The sequence below is a fragment of the Triticum aestivum genome, chromosome 7D (genome assembly GCF_018294505.1).
Source record: "Triticum aestivum cultivar Chinese Spring chromosome 7D, IWGSC CS RefSeq v2.1, whole genome shotgun sequence".
Lineage (NCBI taxonomy): Eukaryota > Viridiplantae > Streptophyta > Magnoliopsida > Poales > Poaceae > Triticum > Triticum aestivum.
In genome coordinates this window covers 593,984,058-594,011,993 of record NC_057814.1, presented here as the reverse complement: position 1 = coordinate 594,011,993, position 27,936 = coordinate 593,984,058, and the positions used below count along the sequence as shown (strand labels likewise).

The 27,936-nt window shown below is 46.8% G+C and overlaps 2 protein-coding genes across 2 annotated transcripts; both read left to right on the top strand.

Annotated features, from left to right (window-relative positions):
• Positions 1–5,509: 5,509 nt before the first annotated feature.
• Positions 5,510–7,786, top strand: LOC123169682 (uncharacterized). Its single transcript, XM_044587558.1, has one exon. It carries the CDS (start codon positions 5,670–5,672, stop codon positions 7,482–7,484), a length of 1,815 nt encoding a protein of 604 aa, XP_044443493.1. The 5' UTR covers positions 5,510–5,669; the 3' UTR covers positions 7,485–7,786.
• A 6,214-nt stretch (positions 7,787–14,000) lies between these two features.
• Positions 14,001–16,196, top strand: LOC123168322 (protein DETOXIFICATION 16). The gene is made up of 7 exons (XM_044586192.1): positions 14,001–14,831; positions 14,936–15,022; positions 15,122–15,178; positions 15,266–15,504; positions 15,600–15,718; positions 15,813–15,899; positions 15,995–16,196. Exons 1-7 carry the CDS (start codon positions 14,044–14,046, stop codon positions 16,043–16,045), a joined length of 1,428 nt encoding a protein of 475 aa, XP_044442127.1. The 5' UTR covers positions 14,001–14,043; the 3' UTR covers positions 16,046–16,196.
• Positions 16,197–27,936: the final 11,740 nt, after the last annotated feature.

Below are 27,936 nucleotides of genomic sequence, written 5' to 3'. Positions count from 1 at the left end.
CACCTTCACCTAAGGATATCTCGAGGAGGGTGCATGTGGCGGGTAGGCCGATGCTACCGACTAATCTGCTCAATGCTGCAACCGGTGCTATGCGGAGTCTGCATGACAGTGTTCTTTCTTTGGAGAAGCGGCGTCTCTCCGAGAATGATGTGGCATACCCGGTTTTCGTGGCCAAGGTGCCAGAGGGCAAGGGCTTTGTGGATAGCGCCATCGGGGGTATGATCGTCCTGCGGTTTGATGACATCTTCGCTATGTTTAACCTTCATCCGCTGCACTACACCTTCGTTCGGCTATTTTCGCTGAGTATGGAGATGCGGATCATTAGAGACAAGACCCCGGACATCGTGATAGTCGACCCCTTCTACATGCGTGCCAAGATCTTGGGCAGCGCTGGGGACCGGCAAGTCGCGAGTTCATACCTCGAAGGCGTCATTCTGGCAAACCCAGATAAGGATAACTTCCTCGTGCCTTACTTTCCCGAGTAAGTCATCCCCTCACCGCCCCGTAACATATGATTTCTTAGATTTCGATCGTTCTTTTTTTTCTAACATTCCGTGTTTTGTGCAGTGACACACATTGCACACTCATCCTCTTAAGCCCGAAATATTCCATGGCCACGTATTTCGACTCGGACCGTCAGTCGAAGAAAGACTACACAAATATCAAGAAAGTTCTTGATGATGTTCTCCCCGGCTACGCCAGATCTGGAGGCACCTTCAGCAGGCCAATTCGTAGGTACGGCAAGCACGTGTTCACCCACAATACGACGTTCCCCTGCGTCAAGCAGCCGCCTGGCGGTCAGAAGGATGCCTACTACGCCCTCCATCACATGCGGGCGATCGTACGGGACCATAATCACCTTCTGCTACCAAATAATCTCAAAGATTGGGCCGCACGCTTGTCGGCAATCCAGGACGCGGACATCAGACAAGAATTCTTTCGCATCCAGTCGGAGTTTGCGGAAATCATCCATCAAGATGTCCTTCGTACCTCGGGGCAGTTCTACCTCAGATATCAACCGTCCAACAGTGAGATAGAAACAACGCTACAAATGCAGGCTGACAACGCCCGCGATTTCATGACCATCACGACAGACGGCGGCTTCATCCACGCTCCGGTCCCTGAGTCGAGTCGAAAGTAGTGATGCTATGTAGTTCTGAAATATCGATTAGCTCATGTTGTAATTAAACTTTAATGAACTTGTATGTCTCTTTGGTTTGGACAGTCGTTCAACTTATATGTAATCGATGCTATTTATTAGTAGGACCATGAATCGTGCTATTAATGTCTTGCTTTTCTCTTCCGATCCTTTTGTTGCATACTTATATATTGCTTATGTATTGTCTGTGAATTGCTACTAACGTTTTGTTTGGCTAGTGCATAGAGATGCCGTCGTATGTCGTGTACAAGGGTAAGGTTCCCGGAGTCTACGACGACTGGGAGGAGTGTCGGAGACAGGTTCACCGTTTCAGCGGTAACAGTTACAAAGGGTACACCACTAGGGCGGAGGCGGAAGCTAGATACGCGCGCTATCTAGCGGGAGAGAGGAGGGAGCGGAGGAGGAACCGGATGAAGACCAGTTTTATCGCGATGATGCTAATCGTGATGACCGCAACTCTCTTCTATGTGATGGTAGTTTAGATGATCGATATCGACTTGTAATGTGAAGACAAACTCGCTACTCGCGGTCTCGAGACTTGTAATGTTCTAACTTTGTTCGGTTTTTTGAATTCGGAGACTAATATGATGAATTGTATTCGGAGACTAATCTTCTATTGTATTCGATAAATCTGCTGTTTATATGTTGTGCTGTTTATATTCTGTGCAGTAATATATTTTGTAACCTGTGCAAATATCAGAAAAGAAAAAAAATTCCTAATATTCATACTAGTGGCGCACCACACAGCACTTTTAATGGCGCACTGCAATAAACACACTAGTGGCGCACTATCTAGTAGTGCGCCATTAGTAACCCAGAGCACAAGATAAATATGGCCCCCTGGGAGGCATAGTAATGACGCACCGTTTGACATACTAATGGCGCACTCCCTGGTGTGCCACTACTGTCTGGTATACTAATGGCACACCAGGGGTGTGCCATTAGTATTAGTTATTAATGGTGTGATGATAATGGCGCACCTGTAGTGCGCCATTAATGGTCAAAACAGGTGCGCCACTAATTAGCATTTTCCTAGTAGTGCTGTGTCCGACCTGAAACCTCTAAATTTGTCGACGACACTCTGGTGTGTTTTTTCTCCTTGAAGACAATGCGTTGGGACTTTGGAGTGGTGGTTGGGGATTTGACATGGGTGTTGGGTTGACAGTGTCTGCAATTTTGATCTCGTTCAGCAGCTTGCGGTGAGTGTCATGGTATTTGTCGTGGTGATGATGTCAGCAGTTTTGCTTCACGAGGTGAGGCCATCATGGTTATTGTCCTCTCCCTGGCACCTTATTGGTCATGTTCTTGCATGCTCGGAGTGAGCACTTCCGCCTGCCGACAATGCGGCATCCTCTGATCGATGGTGCGGGAGGGCAGAGATCCTTCCTGGGAGGCAGAGACGGTTGGTGGTGCAACCGTGGTTGGCCTCATGGGAGTTGACAGTGCAGAGTCTACCTCCGGTGGCAGGCAGCTCCCTGTCTTAGTCTCATCAATGGCATGATCTCTGGTTCGCTGAGGGCTCGAAGGCTCAAGTTTGTTCTTGGTACATTCAAAGCCTGCTAACTGTTCTTTAGCATCCTGTATCTTTTGTCATTCTTTTTTGGATTACTTTTTGTAATGCTTACTTGTTGCCTTATATATAAAACGGGGCAAAACCTTTTCGATAAGAAAAAAGATCTAAGAAATGTGCAGGTTTGTTTGGATGCCCAAAACTTCAGCATTATCCCAATATAGACACCACACCACTACGGCGCGACAGGCAAACACCATCCCATAAGAACTGGCACGTCACTCGCGATCTTCATGGTGATCCTGTCACGATCTTTGCTAGAATTTGCAGTCACATGCATACCTGGTGATAGCATACCAAGACACCTAGCTTGGGACCCCTACCTCGAGATATGCCGGATTTAGCACCGACACCAGAGCTAAAGAATAATCACGTTAGTAGTCGTCTAATCTGAATCATAATGTACGTTAGCCGCCCGTTGAATTTAAATGGTTTGGACATGCCATGTAACTAGCCAGGCGCTCGAAGAAAAAAACACAAACCCCACAGTTGCTCGGCTAAATAGAATTAATACATTTTATAACTAAATAGAATTGGACTAATACTCCTAAATATAATATGTACTATATGGCACCACTGTTCTTGTTAGTATAAAGATATGTTTTCGCAAAAAAGAGAGTATAAACTTATGTTTTAGCTGTCGAGCATGACACGGCCTAAGCTAATTACAGCTAAGCTCACGATCAATTGTTGGATCTCACAGCTCACACTGATCATGGAGGATCTTAAACTAGCTAGAGCTAAGAAAATAAGTACCTGCTAGCAGCCATCTAATCTGGATCATATCATAATGCATGCTTAGCAGCCGCATGAATTTGAATTACTTTGCCATGTGAAATAACTAGCCAACCGCACAAAAAGAAAATAAAAATGCCAGATCCACAATTGCTCAGCTCAATAGAATGAATACATTTTTGCTAGAATCGTTCTACATAGAACACACACTTATATATCTAACTGATTTATCTGTGTAGCATATCTAGCTAGCTGTCCTACTCTACATCCCATCATATTTGTGTCCATTGGACAGCAGCCGCGTGATATACACATCATATGCTACAAAAACGAAGCTATGTATCGTCGTGTAAGCAATCAAGAATTCAAGATCAGGCACACCACCTTCCCAGCAAGTCAACTAGAATCAAGTGGCAGGACGAAAAATCCATGGAATCACCTCATCATGCGGGGCACGAGCACTAAACTACGTTAAACCAAGCCTAGCCGTATCTCCAAGCATTCCATCTGTCTCAATACTATATTCCCCAATATCGCTGGAGATCTCAACTCTAGTTTGCTCAATAACTGACGATCCATGCTTGCAGTTCACACTCTTATATTATTTAGTTCATTGCTTCTAGCTAGCCGTGCTAGAGCTGTCTATGACCCCTTAATAATTCTTCCCACGTGCTCCTCGAGCGTAAGATACTCCTTTGATTATTTAGAGCACATACATTTTCAGACGACATGATATATTGGTACCAAGTAATACCATAGAAAAATTGATTATCCAATCTCATATATAAGTTCGTTCCCGCAAAAAAACACTGCATTTTATGTCGTGTTATATAGCAAGTGTTGGTTAATAGCATCTTCAATGGCTCATGTTAGTCCTTGGTGATTTATCATATCGGATTTTTGACGATGACAAGCCGGGGAAGTTATTTCTTTATCAGGAAATGATCATACCACCAACACCCAAGGTTGTTATTTGTCAGCTAATAATAGCTTGTTTTAGATACTCCAATCTCTACTCCTATAAGAGACCTAGCTTGTTGTTGATGATGGTGGTTTGTTTGTCATCCATTATCTATTTTTCATTTGATCTGCATCTAACGAACGCAAGGTAAGCTCTGCTACTTTTGCACAAAGACCCAACCACTTAGATTCACACTTTGCAGAAAACCCCTTAGTCCCCCATCCACCTCATGCAAATGAAATAAGATGAATAAATTTTGGGTGAAATCTACCAAAAACGAGGGTGATGTTTTCTTCAAGTTTGTGAACATGTATTACTAGTCTATTTTGGATCTGCTACAGTTAATCACACTGACACTTTGCTAGTCAATGTCAAATTTCAACCATATCTAAAGTAGCATTTATTTTATGTTGGCCACCTTGAATTTGTCGTAGGCAGGCCCTTTCACATGGTTAATTCGAAAACGCAGGGAGGGACGGAAGAAAAAGCTGCCCAACTGAAAGCTACGGAGTATAGGCCAAAGAGTTTTTGGTCAACTGAGGCCCTGTTTGGTTCATAAGTCTTAGGACTTTTTTTAGTCCCAACTTATAAGTCCCAAGTCCCTAATAAATCCCTACTTGTTTGGTTCCTGGGACTTAACATGGACTAAAAGACCATATTACAACTATAAGTCCCTATAAGTTCCTCCTTGAGAGTCTTATTTCATAAGTTCCAAATGCCCACTTTAAGTCCCAATAAGTCCCTCCTGTTTTGTTTAGATGGGACTTAAAGGGGCTTATTTAAGTCCCTACACCAATAAGTCCCTGTAACCAAACACCCCCTGAATGTGCCGGCGGTGCTGGATTTAGTCCACATCCACACCACACACCTTAGCCGCCACTAATCCCCAAACAATGCTGCCCACATGGACATGGTAAAATACCCTCTCTTGAGCTTGCCAGTGAACACCAGATGCAGTAGCATCCAATCAAATCTCGGCAACTTGACCGAAAGTCCACTATACCAGCTACACCTTGCGTGTACTTGTCATCTCTCCAAATCTTTTGGTTGCCCCATTGGTCATAGCTGTCTCTCTCGGTCCATGAACTGCTTACCATCATGCCATGGCAAGAATACTAGGCAACTGGTACACACTAGTCGTCACGTCGCTATAAGTAGCAGCTTGCACTGGCGTTGTCCCTATCATTCTATCCTCGCAAAGAGAATAAGAAGATCTATCGAGCGGGCAAGAAGAAGAAGAGGAAATGGTCGGCGGCGAGGGGGCCGCGGCGGTGATGTGCACGCCGGCGTTCGCGGGGCGGGTGCTGCGCAGCCGGTGGTACGTGGTGTTCGCGTCCATGGTGGTGATGGCGGCGTCGGGGTCGACCTACATCTTCGCGCTCTACTCCAAGGAGCTGCGGTCGGTGCTGGGGTACAACCAGCAGACGCTCAACACGCTCGGCTTCTTCAAGGACCTGGGCACCAACGTCGGCGTCGTCTCCGGCCTGGTGCAGCAGGTGGCGCCCACGTGGGCCGTGCTCCTCATCGGCGCCGGCATGAACTTGGCGGGGTACCTCATGGTGTGGCTGGCGCTGACGGAGCGCACGGCGGCGCCGCCCGTGTGGCTCATGTGCATCTACATGTGCGTCGGCGCCAACGCGCTCACCTTCTCCAACACCGGCGCGCTCGTCGCCTGCGTCAAGAACTTCCCCGAGAGCCGCGGCATCGTAATCGGGCTGCTCAAGGGCTTCGTCGGCCTCAGCGGCGCCATCTACACGCAGCTCTACCTCGCCATCTACGGCGACGACGCCAAGTCCCTCGTCCTCCTCATCGCATGGCTCCCCGCCGCCGTCTACATCTTCTTCGTGCACACCATCCGCGTCCTGCCCTACCGGCGACGCGCCGAGGGCGACGAGCCCAACAGCAAGCCCTTCTTCTGCTTCCTCTACATCTCCATCGCGCTCGCCACCTACCTCCTCGTCATGATCGTGGTGCAGAAGCAGGTGCCCAGCTTCTCCCACGCCGCCTACGCCGTCGGCGCCACCGTACTCCTCCTCATCCTCTTCCTCCCCCTCGGCGTCGTCATCAAGGAGGAGTACGCCGCCGTCTCCCAGCTCGAGGAGTCTCTCCAGCACCCACCGGCAATCGCCGTCGAGGAACCAGTAGCATGCACGAAGAAAGAGGACGACGAGCCGTCGTGTGGTATGAAGGGCTGCCTCACCAACATGTTCAAGCCGCCGGCGCTGGGGGAGGACTACACCATCATGCAGGCGCTGGTGAGCGTGGAGATGCTGGTACTCTTCGTCGTGTCCGTGTTCGGCATCGGCGGCACGCTGACGGCCATCGACAACATGGCGCAGATCGGCCAGTCGTTGGGCTACCCGCACAAGAGCATCAACACCTTCGTCTCCCTCATCAGCATCTGGAACTACGCCGGCCGCGTCGGCGCCGGCTACATGTCCGAGTTCTTCGTCGCCCGCTACAGGTTCCCGCGCCCGCTCGCCCTCACCGCCGTGCTCCTCTTCTCCTGCGTCGGCCACCTCCTCATCGCCTTCGGCGTCCCACAGTCCCTCTACGCCGCGTCGGTGATCCTCGGCTTCTGCTTCGGCGCCCAGTGGCCGCTCCTCTTCTCCATCATCTCCGAGGTCTTCGGCCTCAAGTACTACTCCACGCTCTTCAACTTCGGCTCCGCCGCCAGCCCCATCGGCGCCTACGTGCTCAACGTGCGCATCGCCGGCCGCATGTACGACGCCGAGGCCGCCAGGCAGCACGGCGGGCACGCCGCCGCCGCGGTCGGCGACAAGATCTGCAAGGGGGTGCTGTGCTTCAAGCACGCCTTCCTCATCATCACCGGGGTCACGCTCGCCGGCGCGCTCGTCTCGCTCGTGCTCGTGTGGAGGACCAGAAACTTCTACAAGGGTGACATCTACGCCAAGTTCAAGGTGGCGCCCGTCGTCGCACCCGCCGATTATCATGGAGGGGAAACGGTGGAGGGCACCGTCGTTACAGAGGAGGACGAGGCCAAGAAGCAGGGCAAGAACAAGAAACTGCAGGAGGTCAACGATGACGAATTCAAGTGATGACTAACTAATTTCGTTCGATTAAAACAATACTTAATCAGTTTAGAGAAGATGTGGATGAACTGTACTGTAGTTTTCTGATGTTACTCATTGTCAAATTATTAATGTGGTAATTAATACGGTTTCCAACTTTCCACGGCAAAGACTCTTCTTAGTATGGTACGACCAGGCATGCATGTGACTGCAAATAATTCTAGCAAAGATCGTGACAGGATCATCATGAAGATCGTGACAGGATCATCGTGAAGATCGGTATGGCAAAATGATTTCAAAATATCATTTCTGACGCATTGATTTTTTTCTCACAACTTCTATGAATGTCATTCTAGTATGAATGTTTGCAAGTGCTCAAAACATATATTCGTTAATGTTTTTTTTTACTTTTTAGATTTTACTGTTCATCCTAGCTTATTTCAGCTTGAACTAATAAACATAGCGTCCCCTAGCATGAGGTATCCTGAGTGGAAGAGCGAATGGAAGAGGGCTCTGGTGCTTGTTGTTGCTTGCAGTTGCCGTCTCCTCGTCACCCGCACCATTGTCGGACATGGTTTCTTTGGAGGTTGCATTAATGGTGTTACCTGCCACACCGCCACTTAGCCTTGTGCTCAACCTTTGACGGAAAGATGCGCGTGTATGGGTAGGCATGTAGTTTCCTGGCGAATCCTATATATTATTTAGTAATTTCTATATATCTACATGCCATATCATTAAAGGCCTACCACAGACAGGCATGGGAAAAATATATTATTGATTGATCTCATGCAAACATTCCACGTCACTACACGTCACATCATCAAAGGTGCACTACATGCACCGGAAAAAGTTTTTCATTATATTACGCCACTTATATTCAATAATTATTTTGAACTATACAAAATAAATTACTATATCTAATGTGTATTTTTTGTTTTAGTTCATATAATATCAGTACAAATATTCATGTTTCATAGAATCAAATTTCTCAAAATATATTGCAACTGATTCCCGTTGCAACGCGTGGGGTGTCATCTAGTTCTCCATGTTATGTGTTCTCTACATCGCATTCTGAGACAACCAAGCAGAACGCACGTCGGACACGGCGGAAAGTTGACGGGCTTGTTGACAACAGCAATTATACCCTCTTAGGTGAAGGGTATGTTTTAATCCTAACTATTGATTCAATTAAGAGGGACGTACTGAAGTGAAACCCAAAAATCAAAGGTCATGATGGCATTGCGTGGTATCTATCCTGTTGTGTCAAATTTTGAATGTTCAATAAGTTTCTTACGCTCGACGAGCACGTGGGAATAATTATTTAGGGGTCAGCTCTAGCCAAACTAGCGAGAAGTACCGACCTAAATAATACTACAACCGTGTGATCAAACTGCAAGCATGGATACCATCAATTATTGAGCAAACAGGAATTGAGATCTCCAACGGCATTGGGGATAGAATACTGAGTTAGAACGAATGCTTGGGAGATATGATTATAGGTTGGTTTATCATAGTTTAATGCTCCGTGCTTTACATGATGTATTTTATGTCCAGCCACTTGATTCTCTTTGACTTGGGAAGGTGGTGTGCCTGATCTTGATTGGCGGCACGACGATACAACTTCATTTTGTAGGAGTTTCTGTAGTTGTACGATGGTACCTTGTCCGATGAACAAGCGATGAAACATATCAAGTGTGACAGCTATGTGATGATACACAGATAAATTTATCAGTCAGATATTAGCGTAAGTTATAGGTAGAACATTTTTATTCACCCACAAAATGTACCTTTTCTATTCAGCTGGCAATTGTGTGGATGGCTAGTGTCTTCACATGGCACAAGAATTTAAATCGAGGCGGCGGCTAAGCTACATTATGATTCAGATTTGATGGCCGCTAGCAAGTTTATTCCTTAGCTCTAGATCACCCCTTCAGAAAAAAAAAGATTCTCGATTATCACCATACGTGAGCTGTGAGATACAACATTTGATCGTGAACTTAGTCGTAATTAGCTTAGACTGTGTCATTTTTTTTAGAAAAGGAGGATGACCCCCGGCCTCTGCATCTGGAAGATGCATGCGGCCACTTTATTGATTATTCTCGAGGACCGTACAAAGTATTACAACAATGTGTCTGAATCCACCATCTTGGCAACATATGCCGCTACTCCTATCCAATATGATGAGGGGGTGCTAGCTGGGCCACTACCCAAACCACTCACCTAAGCCTAACATCAAAAGCCGGAAGCCGAAACTCATTCGGAAGCCCCAGCCGAGCCACATACCGGGTCTGGGGCACAATCTGGTCAGACGCACTCGTGTGTCGTCGCCGCCATCTTCCACAGGTCCGTCTTCAGATCATATTGAGGCTTCTACCTTGTCTGGCCACTCTGCCATCGACGTCCCCATGACGCCAGACAGCTTCCTCCTCCTACACGAGTCCATCTCCGCGCATCAGACGCCGAGTCTCCACAGCACCATGCCGCCGAGATCCGCCACCATCAATGTGAAAGATGAAGCACCGCTCCACCAAAGTCGCCATCCTCTAGTCCCTCGATCCCGTGAACACCTCCAAGACTGACGCCCCCGAGAGGAAACGACACAAAATAGCGCCGCCGTCATCTAATCTACTGATCTAGGGTTTCCCTCGGAGATAGCAGATGGTGGCCTTGAACTTCTCCTCGGCGATGCCTTCAAGAAGGGAATGCCGCATAACAGCGCCGTCACCGCCGGCCTTGGAAGCTAGCCAAAGGCAGGTTTTCACCCAGATCTGTTCGAAGAGTCTCCATCAAGCATCGCGTGCACGGATCGCCTAGCACCGGGCCGTGGTGCCTCGCCAGATCCAAGATCAGCACCGCCACCACAGCCCGCTGTCCACCTCGCGCCGCTCGAAGAAGACACCACCCGGAGCGCCGGATGGCCGCTGCCACGAGCACGCCACGCCCACCGGATGGCCGCTGCCACGAGCACGCCACGCCCACCGGATGGCCGCTGCCACGAGCTTAGACTGTGTCATGGGCCGGCAATATCTTTGCCATCTATTATTTTTCTGATTGAAATTCTTATTCAAAGTACATGCACTTATAAGTCAGTAGTTTGTCTTAATTTTTGTTTATTATATTATATCACATAAGAATTATTATTATCTGTGTTGTATTTTCTCTCCATAAAAATCAAACATGATCTTAGAGAATTAATTAGAACTTAGACAAGCACGCCAAGCCCAAAAGAAGTATTAGAATATAATGTATAAAGATTTAAATATATTACATCTTTTCATTTAGAGAAGTATTGCATTAAGTCATAAAACTTCTACTGATGGTGAAAACTGAAAAGTATAGTCCTATAATATATGTAATCTATGCGCCAAACTGTACTTTGATGGATCTTTAAATGTCATATACACATATGGCTTTAGTTTATATGGATAACCGGCCAATTGTTCATTTCGCAAAAAAAAAACACCCGGCCAATTGTTCATCATCGAGACTGTTCTTATTGTATTTGCTTCTATTTTTCTTAGAGAATATGCAATTTGCTTCTATTTCCATCCACAAATATATCAATCATATATAATAATTCTATTTACTCATAGTATATATTAAGCCTACTAACCCGAGTAATTGTACAGTTGGTGGCTTTTCTCTTCTTGTTTTTTCAATTCACATCGCAAAAAAGAGAAAGAAGAAGAAAAAAAATCAGGTGGCGGCTAACATACATTATGATTGAGACTATATGGCTGCTAGCGGGTTTATTAGCTCTAGCTAAATCAATGAACACTCCTTAACAACAAAGATACTCGACAATCACTTTGAGCTACTAGATCCAGCATTTGACCATCAACTTGGTTGTAATTACCTTAGATCATTCATGCTCGCCAGCTTAAATGTACATCTTTACTAGCTAGAATAGCCATGGAGCTAAATCCAATAGATCTCGGGTAGGGGGTTCCGAGCTGGTGATCTTAGCTTGATGGAAATAGGACGAACAAGAGATACGATGCTTACCTAGGTTTGGGCTCTCTCGAAGAGGTAAAACCCTACGTCCTGCTTTTATTGTATTGATTGTGTTGAAGTACAATATACATGATGATCTACCTCGAGACCATATGTATCTAACTTAACCCTATGGACTAAAACCCCTGGGCTTATATAGGGACTGGTGGTACCTAGGGTTACATGTATGTTGGTTACATCTAGGGATAAGCTTGCCGATGATTCGAACATATCTAGAAGTGTGCGCCAAGTACGTCAAGGGTCATGGTAAGTATGGCTCATTCTTTTGTTGTCCGGGGGTCCTCGGTCCAGCCCATAATTGGTAGGCCGACGTGGCTAGCATCCGCTACGGGTGCACTGTGCCAGCAGGTGGGCGGCACTTAGCAGCTGCGCGGGTTGCTTACCTGCGCTACTGCTATTGGGCTTAGCAGTAGCGCGTGCCCTGGACCAACGCTAATACTATGGGTGCCTTATCAAATTTCCTCCCCGCGCCCGACCATCTCCCTCCCCTCACTCCTCATTGCCTCACTCTGCCTCTGCCACCGTTGCATTACCGTCGCCGCATTGCCACTGCCGTACTCCCTCCTCCTTCCTCGGTATGCCGCGACCCTCCTCCCTCCTCCTCGCACCGCCCTCCTTTCTCCTCCTCCGACCGCGCTCTTGATACGTCCGTCGTATCTATAATTTTTGATTGTTTCATGCCAATATTATACAACTTTCACATACTTTTGGTAACATTTTATATGATTTATTGGACTAACCTATTGATCCAGTGCCCAGTGCCAGTTCCTGTTTGTTGCATATTTTTTGTTTCGTAAAATATCCATATCAAACGAAGTCCAAATGCGATAAAAATTTACGGAGAATTATTTTGAAATATTTATGATTTTTGGAAATTGAAATCAACGCAAACAGAGGCCCACAGCCCCCACAAGACACCAGGGCGCGCCCCAGGGCCCTGGCGCGCCGTGGTGGGTTGTGGTCACCTAGTACGATAGTTGGAGTTCTATTTCGGGCGCAAGGAAACTTATATTCGCAAACAAATCGTGTTAAAATCTCGGCGCAATCAGAGTTACGGATCTCCGGAAATATAAGAAACAATTTTCGGCCAAAAAAAAGGAACACGGAACAGAAGAGAATAGAGAGGGAGATCCGGTCTCGGAGGGGCTCCTGCCCCTCCGCCGCCATGGAGGCCATGGACTAGAGGGGGAACCCTCCTCCCATTTAGGGGGGAGGCCAAGGAAGAAGAAGAAGGAGGGGGGGGGGGGGGGGGGGCTCTCCCCCCCTCTCTCCCGGTGGTGCCGGAGTGCCGCCGGAGCAAGGATCGTGACGGCTTCTCATTGTATGGGCGTATGTAATCATCGAACAGGCAGCTTCTCATCGTAACTGACTATGCCAACAGGTGTAAAGCCTTGTTTAAATACCAATCTGATGATCAATGAAAGATGCAAGTTCATTACTTCAATTACATCTCGTTTTTCATTCAACACTTAGAATCCTCCACCGTCAATTCAGAGGGTTGTAGAAATCAGATCTTCCTGCATAACGAGTCATTGGTAATATTTTTTTTGATTTGACACATATTTATGGATTTACCACTGGGAGGTAGGTCTTATTTATTTTAGAGCTTGCATAGGTTTCTAGAATTTTTTGCCGACTCGACACTGCGTCTACGACCGAAGAAGACTCCTTGGCTTCGTGGTGCGTGGTATTTGATGGGTTGTGGTAGGTAGACTAGTGAGGCTTGCAATGCGAATTGCCTGGTGGTACACACCTGATGTGTGCTCAATCTGCTTAGCACGAATAACCCAAACAGCAACTGACAAGATTTGTTTTAAGGTTGCTCACCACATACACCATGCGATCAGCAACCCAGAATATGAAATACAACTTTCCCTCAAAAAAATGATAATATATGACACCATGAGCTTGCTTTTGGAAACATCCTACTAAGAACACCCACCATACCCTGTTAATCTATGAGTTGCTTTGATTAGTTAATGCGGCCGAAAGCCAAAGTGGCTACCAAGTTGCATTCCACGTTATCATTTTTTTGGCGGGAAAGATATATTTCACATTGTCGGTTGCTGTTTGGGTTACTCGAGATCTCAGACACCGCACCGACGTCTAGTGCTTGGCAACGACTGTGGAAACTCTATACAAATGTAACATTTGCTATGCAGCTTCCACAGTTTCTGGTGCAGTCCGCGTCTGTTGGAGGATTGCAAGGAACTGAGGAAGCAGGGGCTAACGCGGTGCCCTAAAAAAGTTTTACAGCGCTGAAATGGTATTTTTTGCGCGCGGAAGGTTTACCAGACACACAAAAACACGGCGCCTAACCCGGCAGCCGCACATGCAGTAGCCCGCGTGCACAAGCCGGCGCCCCAAATTTGCAGCCCCGCAGCCCGCGTGCGCTACATTTATAGTTTCGTTTTTGTGCGTGGTGCCGTGGTCTATTTTACAGCTTTTATTGGAGCGCTGTTTTTGATCGCGCACCCTATATAGGAATCTTTTGCACCGCGCGGCTTATATAACGCGTTTGTTGAAGATGCTCTTACTCCAGCGCCCAGCTCTCAGCTGAAGCTGAAAAGGAATGCAGAAGCCAAGCGTGGACGGGCAGTCCCTGCTCGGACCCGCGGAGCGGGAGGAGCATGCGGCAGCGGCGTCGGAGGCGAAGCGGCTGCTGCGGCTGGCCGGGCCGCTGGTGGCGAGTGGCATCGTCCGGTGCGCGCTGCAGCTGGTGTCGGTGATGTTCGTGGGCCACCTCGGCGAGCTCCCCCTCGCCGGCGCCTCGCTCGCCACCTCCCTCGCCAACGTCACTGGCTTCAGCCTGCTGGTGGGCATGGCGAGCGCGCTGGACACGCTGTGCGGGCAGGCGTTCGGTGCGCGGCGGTACGGCCTCCTCGGCGTCTACAAGCAGCGGGCGATGCTGGTGCTGGCGGTCTCCTGCGTCCCCGTCGCCCTCGTCTGGGCCAGCACCGCCCGGATCCTCCTGCTCCTCGGCCAGGACCCGGCCATCGCCGCCGAGGCCGGCGCCTACGCGCGGTGGCTCATCCCGGCCCTCGTCCCGTACGTCCCTCTGGTGTGCCACATCCGGTTCTTGCAGACACAGAGCATCGTCGTGCCGGTCATGGCCAGCTCCGCCGTCACCTCGCTCAGCCACATCCTTGTGTGCTGGGCGCTGGTGTATAAGGCGGGCATGGGCAGCAAAGGCGCGGCGCTGGCCACCGCCGTCTCCTACTCCACGAACCTGGCCATGCTGTCCTTGTACACGCGGCTGTCCGGCGCCTGCAGGGGGACGTGGACTGGGTTCTCCATGGAGGCCTTCAAGGAGCTGCGCCAGTTCGCGGAGCTCGCCGTGCCGTCCGCCATGATGGTTTGGTGAGACCGTGAGACAAAACCCTCAAAAAATCTTCTTAATCATCGGAAGCATGTATACCTGCCCTCAATGAAATTCTGCTGGTAATACTTTTTCGAATGTGCAGCCTGGAATGGTGGTCGTTTGAACTGCTTGTGCTGCTGTCTGGCCTTCTGCCTAATCCTAAGCTTGAAACCTCGGTATTGTCGATATGGTAATAATATCCAACCAAGACACCTTTTTGCATTTCCACAATTCACCATTTTTTTGCCTTTCCCTTCTTTTCTAAGTTGTGCATTACTGAATTCTGCAGTCTTAATACCGGCGCTCTCATGTTCATGGTGCCATCCGGTCTCTGCGCAGCCATAAGGTGCAGTGAAACTCACAAACAAACATGTGGAGTGCTGAATATATGCTGATTTGTGTCTCTGATTTTCCTCCTGCATATACAATACAGCACACGCGTTTCCAATGAACTTGGCGCCGGTAGGCCTCAGGCAGCGAGGCTGGCAACCAGAGTGGTCGTGTGCATGGCCATGCTTACAGGCTCAGTGATCTCCATCACCATGATTTTTCTACGCAAATCCTGGGGTTACATGTACAGCAACGAAGAGGAAGTAGTCACATACATTGCCAGGATGATCCCTGTCCTCGCCATATCTTTCTTCGTAGATGGAATACACACTTCTCTTTCAGGCACGAGCTAGCCAGCATGACTGAAATTCACACATTGTCGTGTATTTAGAGCAATCTGGAACATGGGTGGCATGATCTTTTTCTTGACATCGCAGGTGTGCTATACGGATGTGGTGAGCAGAAGATCGGGGCACGTGTCAACCTCACTGCGTTCTACTTGGCGGGCGTCCCCTTGGCCATCTTGCTTGCATTCGTCCTGCATTTGAACGGAATGGTATGTACTATGTCAGCATGAACTTAAACATTTCACTGGGAAACCACAGGAATATGCCTGAAAGAACGAAATTGTTGTGGCTCCAAACCAATAGGGGCTTTGGCTCGGCATCGTTTGCGGCAGCCTCACCAAGCTTGTGTTGCTCGTGTGGATCGTACTTTCTATAAACTGGGAGAATGAGGTAAGAACTTGCAATTTGCGCAGCATCATAGAATTTTCCTTCTCACAGCAATACAATACGTGATCCCTCTTGTTGTGTTTCCTATTTGATTTCAGTCAATTAAGGCAAAAGACATGGTGTTAGGAACTTCTCTTCCGGTTGCATGAAGATCCTTCGGCAGGCCGGAAACTTGTTGATGTGTGTGTAGATAGGCCAATTTGCTTCGAGGGGCGGGAGATAATGTGAATATTGTGGGCTAAGATTAGGCTGTGACCAGCACCACTTGATATTGTCAATTATCTTCCTCTTGGTTTTTGATGAGTGATATTGTTAATAATTTTGAAATCACTTTTCCTTCGGTACCCCCCCCCCCCGCCCCCCCCCCCCTAAACACATTGACAGCTGAGATCTCTCAAATATTTATTTTTGCGGGAAATCACAAAGGAGCTCCTAGGGTCACCAGCCATCAGATTGCTGATCAAGGACGAGGGTTCAGAGTCCAGCCAACACTCGGTCACCATCAACGAGCTGGCACGCTTCACACATAGATGGGCCGGGAAATTAGTAGACATGTTTACATGTTGAATAACAAAAAAAATCAAAAAACAAAGCATGCCCTCCAATCTCTACAAGTAAAGGAGCCACAACCGAACGAGAATTGCGGCGAGTGTTCGAGAGATTCACAATCTCCAGGAAGTCGGTTTCCAATATCACATGTGAGAATCATCGCAAGCAGGCAAAGAGGACCCCCTCCCTTAGTGATAAGGCTTCGGCAATGACGGGGTCTGTAACATCCATATGTGGCTGACACCATGAAGCGAGCAACAATGTAGTTGATCGAGCTACACCACCGGCACCAGCGAGTCCTGCTCCGGAGTTTATTGCACCATCAACATGTATCTTGATAAACCCAATACCAGGGGGTCGCCAGACGTGACCTGGCAGTACAACCGCTTGTGCAATAGGGATATCTAGCAAAGCCAAGTCGTCTCTTATGCGATGAACAGAGAACACCGGATCAACATGCTCCTTCTCATGCGTCCATCGATTCCGTGAATGCCAAATATCCCACATCACCGATACAATCTTTGCTCTAACTTGATATGTGAACCGATCATCACATAAAATAACTCTCGCCCAAGTGGTAGGATGCAGCCTTGGAAGACGGAAGTCGAACCATGTTTGTGCTTCATCCCAAAATTTGCATGCATGGGAGCAAGTGACCAATGCATGCATGAGGTCCTCCTCTCTAGCCAGACAAACATTGCAACGGCTAAGAGGTTTAATATGTTTATGCTTTAGGGTAGCTTCATCAGGGAGAATTCCACATAGTACTCTCCACCAAAAAAAACCCTGACATTGGGCATAACTTTGAGCTTTCACAGAGATGTTCGCATCTGTTGTTCTGATTTGGAGGTACCGGTAACCGTCCCTTCCTCTAGAGCAAGATGCTCTTTTTGATTCACAAGAGCATGGTACGACGACTTGACAGAGTACACACATGAGTTCTCAAAATCCCAAGCGAAGAAATCATCCCCACCCCCAGTACGGATTGGTATGTCCATTACAGCTTCTACATCCGGAGCTAGGAACGTTTCACGAACAAGTTCTGTCTTCCATGTCTAGTTTCCATAATCTCAATGAGCTCATTCACGGTTGTAGAGAAACATTAGTAGGTCTAGACATAGGACACATACGGATGGTACCTGGGATCCACTTGTCATCCCAAATCGAGATGGTACAACCATCACCAATACGCATGATCATGCCCGCGTGAAGAGCCTCCCGTCTGGCCACAATCGCTCACCAAATAAGAGAGGCAGACTGCGGTAGTGTAGCTTGCAAGAAATTTGAATTCGGGAAGTACCAGCCCTTCATGCCACGACCACACAAAGAATTAGGATTGACCATGAACCTCCAACCATGCTTACCGAGAAGCGCTAGGTTGAAGAGTTCCATGTCACGAAATCCCATTCCACCTTTGAGTTTTTGAGATGCAAGCACCTTCCAGGAAATCCAGTGCAAAGTCATTTTATCCAGAGAGCTGCTCCACCAATATTTAGCCATATTTGAAGTATATTTCTTACACTGTGCGTGAGCCGAATACAAGACATGCTGAACGTAGCGATAGCTTGAATAATTGACTTAAGAAAAATCTCTCTCCCTGCACTGCACTAGAAAAGTTACGTTCAGACCATCCCTGCATATTACCGCGAGCTCTTTTGCTAATATGGTCGAAAGTCTCACTAGTGACTGTGGGAAGACCAAGGTATCTTTCACTAAAAGCCTCCACAATTATTCCGAGAGTCTTAGTTTACTCTATTCGAAACTAAAGTGGTGGTATTTGATGTGAAGAAGACCAAGCTCTTATCCTTGTTGACACTTTGACCAGAGCAGTCCGCATATATGTGCAGAATTTGATTTAGCCTATCTGCACTTTCTTCTATTGCACTGATAAATATTAAGCTATCGTCGACAAACAAAAAATGATTAACCCAAGGCGATCTATTTGAAACTCGAATCCCTCTATCAACAAAATTTCCACCAAAATGATTCAACAAAGAGGTAAGCCCTTCCACTAGTAGAAAAAGGGCCATTTGTCCCGGTTCGTAAGGGCCATTTGTCCTGGTTGTTGAACCAGCTAAATGGTCGTTACTAAAGCCCTAGGCCTTTAGTCCCGGTTCTTACATGAACCGGGACAGATGGGCCTCCATGTGGCCGGTGCGGCGAGCCCAGGCAGAAGGCCCTTTGTTCCCGGTTGGTGGCACCAATCGGGACCAATAGGCATCCACGCGTCAGCAGCTCGCAGGAGCTGAGGTTTTTGTTTTTTTAAGGGGTGGGTTTAGTGGGTTTTGGGGGATTAATTTAGGTGTTTCATATATTGTGTTAGTTAGCTAATTAATAGAGAGAAGTGTCCTCTCTTATCTCCGTGCTTGGTCGACGCTACGTACTATACGTATAGAGAGGACTCGACACGCTATCTAGTAACCAAAAATGAAGGAAACAGAAGATCGTCATGAACATATGCATACGGAGAGAAGTGATATCGACCTCTCCTTCTCCGAGAGATTGGTCGAACAACAAGTTTTCGTATATCTATCCGACGCTACTGGCTACATATATACAATATAATATCTCTTACAATATAATTCCCTAATTATATATGAACTCAGGGTCCACATGGTACTCTCCATCTTTATCGATCACGTGGTCAAGAAAAAATGCCGTCAATTCCTCTTGAATTGCTCGCATGCGATCTGGTGCTAGGAGTTCATCCCGCATCCGAAACATCTAATTTGAAGAAGGGGGTCAATACATATATATGAATGAATGAAACTCAACACAAATGATGGTAATAAAATAAAATTGTGAATATTATTGCTTACGCACTTCATATTGTTTTTAGAGTAGCCCCGCTCACAGGTCGTGTGGCGGATGGACTCGCAAACGTAGTATCCACAGTAATTATTCCCGGCTTCCTGCCACAACCACTTTACAAGAAATAGAGGTCAATCAAACTGATAAGCAAGCATGCTAAATGGTATTGATGAAACTAGCGCTTGAATCACTAGGAGATGCGCGGAACATGCTAGTAGTACTTACTTTCGGGTGTTTAAATTGCAGCTTCTTCGGCAGTCCCGGAGCTTTTGAGGTGAATTTTGTCCAAACCCTGCCAGACAAAGAAAACAATTACTTGATATCAGGAAATGAACAAAGTTGCCGATATGGTGCGATAATGATCGATTTAACTTACTTCTCGAGCATTTCAGTCATGTCCGCATACTCCTGGGGATCTTTTCGTCTCGAGTCTAAGACGGTTACTAGTCCCTGCTCAAGCTTAATCTCTAGGAGAATATAGTGGAACCTGCGCACGCATGCATAACTCATCAATTACATTACTATAACCTCGACTAATAAGGGAAACCGAATATGCACAAGACAGTAACACTCACTTGAAGTTGTAAGGAAAGAGTATTATAGCTTTGTTTTGATTTAATACCAACGATCGTAGCAAGTTGGCCTCGGTCTCTTTGGCCTGAAATTCAACCGTATATGCATCTATGAGATTTGTGTTAATGAACCCAATATCACCGATTTGTCTTTTCTTCAATTCGGCGATCTTCAATCTGCATAATATAGTGAGGATAATTATAAATACATGCAATGAAAGAGCTGACCTATATATAGAGACTTAATGACAGAAGTAGTACTTACAGACAGTAGCAAGTGACCGTTAATTTATCGAGGGCCTTCTGATTGAAAAACTGGAAGAACTCCTCAAATGGAACATTCAACAGATCAATTCCAACGAGGTCATGCTCCTCTTTAACTCTCAGCGTCAAAATATTCCTCCCCCCAGACTCTCTGCAGGTTTTCATGTACCAATCATGAAATCTTCGCATCATCGTTGTTAGAGATCTTTCATCTTTGACGAGAGGCATCCCGTACTCGTATTTGTGTTCGTCCACCTCCAAGAAATCATAATGTACATCGTCGGGCAGGTAATATCCAAGACTGGTATAATCGGGCACCATCCTCGGATCATTAGCGACGATATCGCTAGACACCTTGAGTGGGGGGCACGATTGGTTCGCTTGTTCGCCGAGCTGGGCAATTTTTTTCCCAGCTCGTCGTTCTGCTAACCTTTGATCACTGATAGTACTTCCCGACCACTCCGCTTCGATAAATGACTTTTCAATAATGCGCTCATAGTTGCCTTTCGGCGGAGACTTTGGTGGTTTCTTCAGGGCATCCAGAGTGCGCTTCGCTTTCACCGGATCTATCTTCTCCTCCGGAGGTGGATGTTTCTTTGCTTTCACCCCTTCAAAGAAGTTCGTCACTTCGGCTCGCACGATCTTCGCGTTTTCCTCCAGGGTCCTCTCGTATGGTAACTCTCTGGAGTCTTCAGAGAAGGACCGAATCTATATTGCCTCCCGCCTCTGGTTGTACTGCTAGAAACCGGAGCAGACGGAGCGGCTGCGGCTGTCTTCTTTCCTTGCTTACGAGGCGGAGGAGAAGGACTACGATGCGCCGGAGCAGCCGGAGCGGCGGCGGGTCTCTTCCGCCCTTGCTGACGAGGCGGAGAAGGAGGAGGCTGGCTGCTCGGGTGCGCCGGCGCATGCGAAGAAGGAGGCTGAGTGCCCTGATCACTCGTTGGAGGAGGAGGCGGAGTGCCCTGACTTGCCGGAGGAGGAGGAGGAGGCGGAGGCGTCCAGTTCGGAAGGTTGATGAGCTCCTTCCGCCATAGGCATGGAGTCTTAAGAGAAGAACCCAGCCGAGTCTCCCCTTCACCCGTAGGGTGGTCAAGCTCGAGGTCCTCAAATCCGTCCGTTATTTCATCCACCATCACCCTAGCATATCCTTCTGGAATCGGCCAGCAGTGATAGGTTGCGCCAGGTTCAGGAGGTGCAACAGAGCCAACAGCCGCCTTGACTTTCAATTTCATCCATTGCGTCATAAGGTGGCAATGTTGAGACTCCGTGATAGCATCCACGGGGTAGCTAGCAGGAGCCGTGAAGACAGGCTCCTGCTGAAGCAGCTCGGTGGAAGCCATGCTGCTTCTCTGCTGAGATGGCGGGGTAGCTTCGGGGAAGCTTCGGCAGGTCGTTTGCTGCGATCTGCTTCTCGTTCCTCTATCGCTTGTACCCTTGCGTGCAGCGCCTGCAGTTGGGTATGCTCCACTTTCTTCCTCCTCTCCTGGCATTTGTAACCGCCTGCGTCCGGAAACCCAGCCTTCCACGGAACGGAGCCTGGCGTGCCTCGTGTCCGTCCAGGGTGCTCAGGATTCCCGAGGGCCATTGTGAGCTCGTCGTTCTCTCTGTTTGGAACGAACGTCCCTTGCTGCGCTGCATCGATATACTCCTGAAGCCTCGTGACGGGTATTCTCAGTTGCTCGTTCGTCCAAACGCACTTCCCTGATACAGGGTCCAAGGTTCCGCCAACCCCGAAGAACCAAGTCTGGCAATGGTCTGGCCAGTTCAATGTCTCTGGTTCGACCCCTTTATCAACCAGGTCATTCTCAGCCTTGGCCCACAACGGCCGGGCTTTGAGGTAGCCACCTGACCCCGTGCGATGGTGAAGCTTCTTCTTCGCAGCATTTTTCTTGTTTGTCGCTGACATCTTCTTACTTTTATCCGATGTCTTGTGGGCCACAAATGCGGGCCAGTGATCTCTGATCTTCTCATACTGGCCGGTGAATTCTGGTGTCTTTTCTTGGTCGACAAACGATGTTTTGAACTCATTCTTCCACCTCCTGAATAGTTCTGGCATCTTCTTAAGAGCATGAGACTTGATCAATTGCTCTTTAACTGGCTTCTCCAGATCCTCCTCTGGCGGTAGGGTGAAATTTGCCTTCAGCGCGGTCCAAAGATCATCTTTCTGCATATCGTCGACATAAGACACCTCAGGGCCTTCCTTCTTAGGCTTAAACCATTGGTGGATGCTGATCGGGATCTTGTCTCTAACAAGAACCCCGCACTGAGCAGCAAATGCTTCCTTTGTCCGGATGGGTTCAATCGGCATGCCATCGCGCGCGATTGCTGTGATCTCAAACCTTTCATCCGAGCGCAACTTTTTCTTCGGGCCTCGTCTCTTTACCGAAGTTGTGCTCGATCCGGAGGGCTAGAAAAAAAGAAGAAAGACGAGAGTTAATTAATATGTGTACATACCAAAACAATGAATGCATCAATTAGCTAGTCAGCACAGGCTTAACTAATATATATACCTGGCCGGACTCAGTTCGGTCACCGGAGCCGTCATCACGGTCTCCTTCTTGCACCGGCATTGGGTCAATGGAGCCATCATAATCATAGCCTGCTTCTTCACTCTGTCCTTCCAGACCATCGGTGTCGTTGAGAAACGACAAGACGACATCACTTCCTTGTGCGATTATGTCCCCCAACACCGCTTCTGTTGCTTCGTCTCGGGGGTGCTCCATAGTTTCTGCAAATATTTACAACATGGCAATTATTATTCAAACATGACAGATGGATATATTAGTGGCAAACGTAGAACTAGCTAGCTAATCACAATAAGGAATCATATTAGTGGCCTCGACGCTGCTTCTCTAGGGTTTGGGGTGGCCTCGGCAACGCTTCAAGGGTTTGGGGTGGCCTCGACAACGCTTCAAGGGTTTGGGGTGGCCTCGACGACAACGCTCTTTTAACTTGGTAAATTTGGGTGGCCTCGAGAGAGTTTGTCGGGTAGGGGCGCGGCGGGAGGGGGTAGGAGACCGACATCGTTTTTTCTAGGGTTTGGGTGTCCTCGAGAGTTTTGGTCGAGCGAGAGGGCCGGGGGGTGCTCCCGTGGTATAAGTTATCACGGTCAAGAGGGGGTATATATATCGACCGCCCCTCATGTCGAAGTTATCCGGGAGGGGGTTATATCGACAACGACGACATACATACATGGGAAAATAATGTTATCGGGGAGGGGTATATCGACCCCCCCTCGTGTTGAAGTTATCGGGACGGGGTATATCGACAACGACATACCCGATAAAAAATAAGAAGACGAAGAAGAAATAAAAAGAGGAGAAGAAGAAAGGAATAGAGGAGAAGATCGAAGAAAAAAAAGAAGAAAAAAAGAGGAGAAGAAGAAAGGAATATAGGAGAAGAAGAGAAAATAGAGTAAGTTTTTTCTATTTTCTCTTCTTCTCCTCTATTCCTATTCTATTTTCTCTTCTTCTCCTCTACTCCTTTCTTCTTCTCTTCTTTTTCTTTTTTTTTCCTCTTCTTATTTATTTCTCCGCTTCTTCCTCTCCTCTTCTTCTCCTTTCTTCCTCTTCTTATTTCCTTTTTTCCTCTCATTCTTTTTCTTCTTCTTCCTTTCCTAGCTAGATATATAAAACTTTTCTAAAAATGTAACTTTTGCATATATAAAACTTTTTCTTCTTCTTCCTTCTTCCTTCTCTTCCTTCTTCCTAAATATATAAAACTTTTCTAAAAATGAAACTAACCTAAAATGTACTAAATCAGAGAACATATATAGATAAAACTTTTCTAAAAATCTAACTTTTGCATATATGAACATATATACACAGAGAACATACATACATATATACATTTTTACAAAAAAGCAAAAAACAAATCATCATATATATGAACAAAAAAGCTGAAAAAACAGGACATATAATCTAAAATCTAACTTTTGCAGGGTCGCGGGCTCGGGGCAGGGGCGACGACGACGATGGGGGCGGGCCGGGGCAGGGGCGACGACGACGATGGGGGCGGGCCGGGGCAGGGGCGCGGGTGATGGCGACGGCGACGAGAGTGACGGCGACGGCGGGGGCGGGCCGGGGCAGGGGCGCAGGCGACGGCGGGTTGGGGCAGGGGCGTGGGCGACGGCGACGGCGACGAAAGCGACGGCGACGGCGGGGGCGGGCCGAGGCAGGGGCGCGGGCGACGGCGGGGGCGGGCCGAGGCAGGGGCGCGGGCGACGGCGACGAGAGCGACGACGGCGGCGGACAGCGTCGGGGCAGCCTGGCGGCGTCGATGTGCTCGGCGTCGTCGGGGGCAACTGGTGATGAACTCTGCAAAATTGCTAAGTGCTACTTATATACCCAGAGCATTGGTCCCGGTTCGTGCCACCAACCGGGACCAATGCCCCCTTTAGTCCCGGTTGGTGCCACCAACCGGGACCAAAGGTCTCTTTTCAGCAGCCCAAAGGGTGGGAAGCAGAGGCCTTTGGTCCCGGTTGGTGGCACCAACCGGGACTAAAGGGGGCATTGGTCCCGTTTGGTGCCACGAACCGGTACCAATGCACCACTTTAGTCCCGGTTGGTGACACCAACCGGGACCAAAGGCACTGTGCTGCCCGCGTCGCGGCCAAAAGCTTAGTCCCACCTCGCTAGTTGAGAGAGCTCGAGAGTGGTTTATAAGCGCTGCTGCGCCAACCCTCTCGAGCTCCTCTCAACTGCAGGCTTTCGGGCCTAATTTGTCACGATGTGCTTGTGGGCCTACTAGGCCTCCTGCGGGCCTGAAACCTGGCCCATGGTTGGGTTTCTAGTCGTATTCAGGCCGTGGTGGCCCAGTAGGTGGCACTTTATTTTTGCTTTATTTATTTTATTTTGTTTCTACTTACAACAAAAAACTTACTGTTGCTATTTTTATTTATTTTATTAAAGCTTATTTTATTTTGTTTCTATTTATTTACTGTATTAAATTTATTTTATTTTATTTTGTTTCTACTTATTTATTAAAGTTTATTTAATTTACTTTATTAAAGTTTATTTTGTTTCTACTTATTTAATTTATTAAAGTTTATTTAATTTACTTTATTAAAGTTTATTTTGTTTCTACTTATTTAATTTATTAAAGTTTATTTTATTTTATTTTGTTTCTACTTATTTATTTTATTAAATTTTAATTTATTTTGTTTCTACTTATTTATTAAAGTTTATTTTGTTTCTTTCTGCTTTTCATTTTTTGAACACAAAACACTTTGGTAATTTCAGTGGCATGAATTTTATATAATTTTAGTTTAAAAAATACTAGAGGTTTATAAAAGCTTTTTAGTTGATTCCTTTTGCTATTAGAGTTTTATAAAAGTTTTTTAGTTGATTTTCTTTTTGCTATTAAAGAATATTATAGTTTTGTTTTAGTTGATCATAACAGAATATTTTAATTGATTATTTTTTAGCTAAATGATGTGTCTTTTTAGTTGATCAGGGTTTCATACGGAAACTCATCTGTTACAAAGGGATTTCATTTTTTTTAAACTTATTTGAACTCCAGACTTTTTGTGTGCTCAAAATGCACTATTCAAAGCCACATCATCAATTTTCAACCCTTTCTGACTTTATTTGTTATTTTTCATGCATTTACTGATTTTTTTGAGCTATAAGACCGTGAAATTCAAAAGCATTACAAATGAACTCTGAAAATGTTGAAAGTTGGCATGGTATCATCATTTCACCCACATAGCATGTGCTAAAAAGTTGAGGGGTTACGGCAAAAACTAGATGCACTTCGTGTACAAAATGGACAATCTCTTTCGAAGTATGAGGGTTTCATACGAAAACTCATCTGTTACAAAGGGATTTCATTTTTTTGAACTTATTTGAACTCCAGACTTTTTGTGTGTTCAAAATGCACCATTCAAAGCCACATCATCAATTTTGAACCCTTTCTGACTTCATTTGTTATTTTTCATGCATTTACTGATTTTTTGAGCTATACGACCCTGAAATTCAAAAGCATTTCAAATGAACTCTGAAAAGGTTGAAAGTTGGCATGGTATCATCATTTCACCCACATAGCATGTGCTAAAAAGTTGAGAGGGTTACGGCAAAAACTAGATGCACTTCGTGTACAAAATGGACAATCTCTTTCGAAGTATCAGGGTTTCAGACGAAAACTCATCTGTTACAAAGGGATTTCATTTTTTGAACTTATTTGAACTCCAGACTTTTGTGTGTTTAAAATGCACCATTCAAAGCCACATCATTAATTTTCAACCCTTTCTGACTTCATTTGTTTTTTTCATGCATTTACTGATTTTTTTGAGCTATAAAACCCTGAAATTCAAAAGCATTTCAAATGAACTCTGAAAAGGTTGAAAGTTGGCATGGTATCATCATTTCACCCACATAGCATGTGCTAAAAAGTTGAGAGTGTTAGGGCATGGACAACACATAAAACCATTCTGCTTGTTTGCCTCAGCCACTTCGAGAAACATAATTATGTGTGTCTGTCAAAGTACATCCATTGACGGTTCATCTGTGTGCATTATATATAATTATGTGTGTCAAAAACCATTACAGGTTCACATGGATAGATAAGTGACCAAATCAATAGTAGTTCATCATCACAATAAAACCAAAGTACATACATAGTTAAAATTGAACAACATATAGCTCTCCAGAGCATCTAGTTAAACCATACATTGAAACTATGTAAAACCTTTCCATGCAATAAAAATGCGATCATAATCACAACCAAGGTAACAATTGATCCAACGGCATAATGATACCAAGCCTCGGTATGAATGGCATATTTTCTAATCTTTCTAATCTTCAACCGCATTACATCTTGATCTTCTGATCATCGACGACATCCGCAACATGCAACTCCAATATCATCTTCTCCTCCTCAATTTTTTTTTATTTTTTCCTTCAAGTAATTGTTTTCTTCTTCAACTAAAATTAACCTCTTGACAATAGGGTCGGTTGGAATTTCCGGTTCAACTACCTCCTACATAAATAAAATCTATGTCACATTGGTCGGCATAATTGTCATAAACAATAAATGAACCAAATAGTTATAAAAAGATAATATATACCACATCCGAATCATAGACAGGACGAGGGCCGACGGGGGCGGATACCAAAACCATCGCACTATATAATAACAAGCAATAATAAAAGTAAGAAAATTAGACAAGTATCTATCTAAAGTAAGAATATTTTTTCTTTCAGAAAGAAGATAAGAACAAGAGGCTCACCACGGTGGTGCCGGCGACGAGATCGGCGCAGGCGATCGACGGCGGTGAAGACGGGGACGGGACGTGACGGACCGCTAAACCTATGCAAATCTCGGGGAAAATGGAGCTTGGAGGTCGAGCTTCGAGAGGAGAAAGCTTAACTAGTGTGGCTCGGGCATTTCATCGAACACCTCATGTGCATAGGAGGTGAGCTAGAGCACCCAAATGCCCTCCCCTCGCCGGCCAGAAAAAACAGAGCACTGTGGAGTGCTCTGCTGCGGCGGTGGGGTATATATAGGCAGCTCATTTGTCCCGGTTCGTGGCTGGAACCGGGACTAAAGCTCCACCTTCTGTCCCGGTTCGAGTCACGAACCGGGACCAATGTATGTGGGCCAGGAGCAAGGCCCATTGGTCCCGGTTCGTGCCTAGAACCGGGACAAATGGGTCCAGACGAACCGGGACCAATGCCCACGAGGCCCCGGCTGGCCCCCTGGGCTCACGAACCGGGACGTATGCCCCTATGGGTCCCGGTTCGTGACTGAACCGGGACTAATGGGCTGGCCAGGCCCGAACCAAAGCCCTGTTTTCTACTAGTGTTCCGCACAAAGCAAAAACAGAAAGGGGATATAGGGCATCC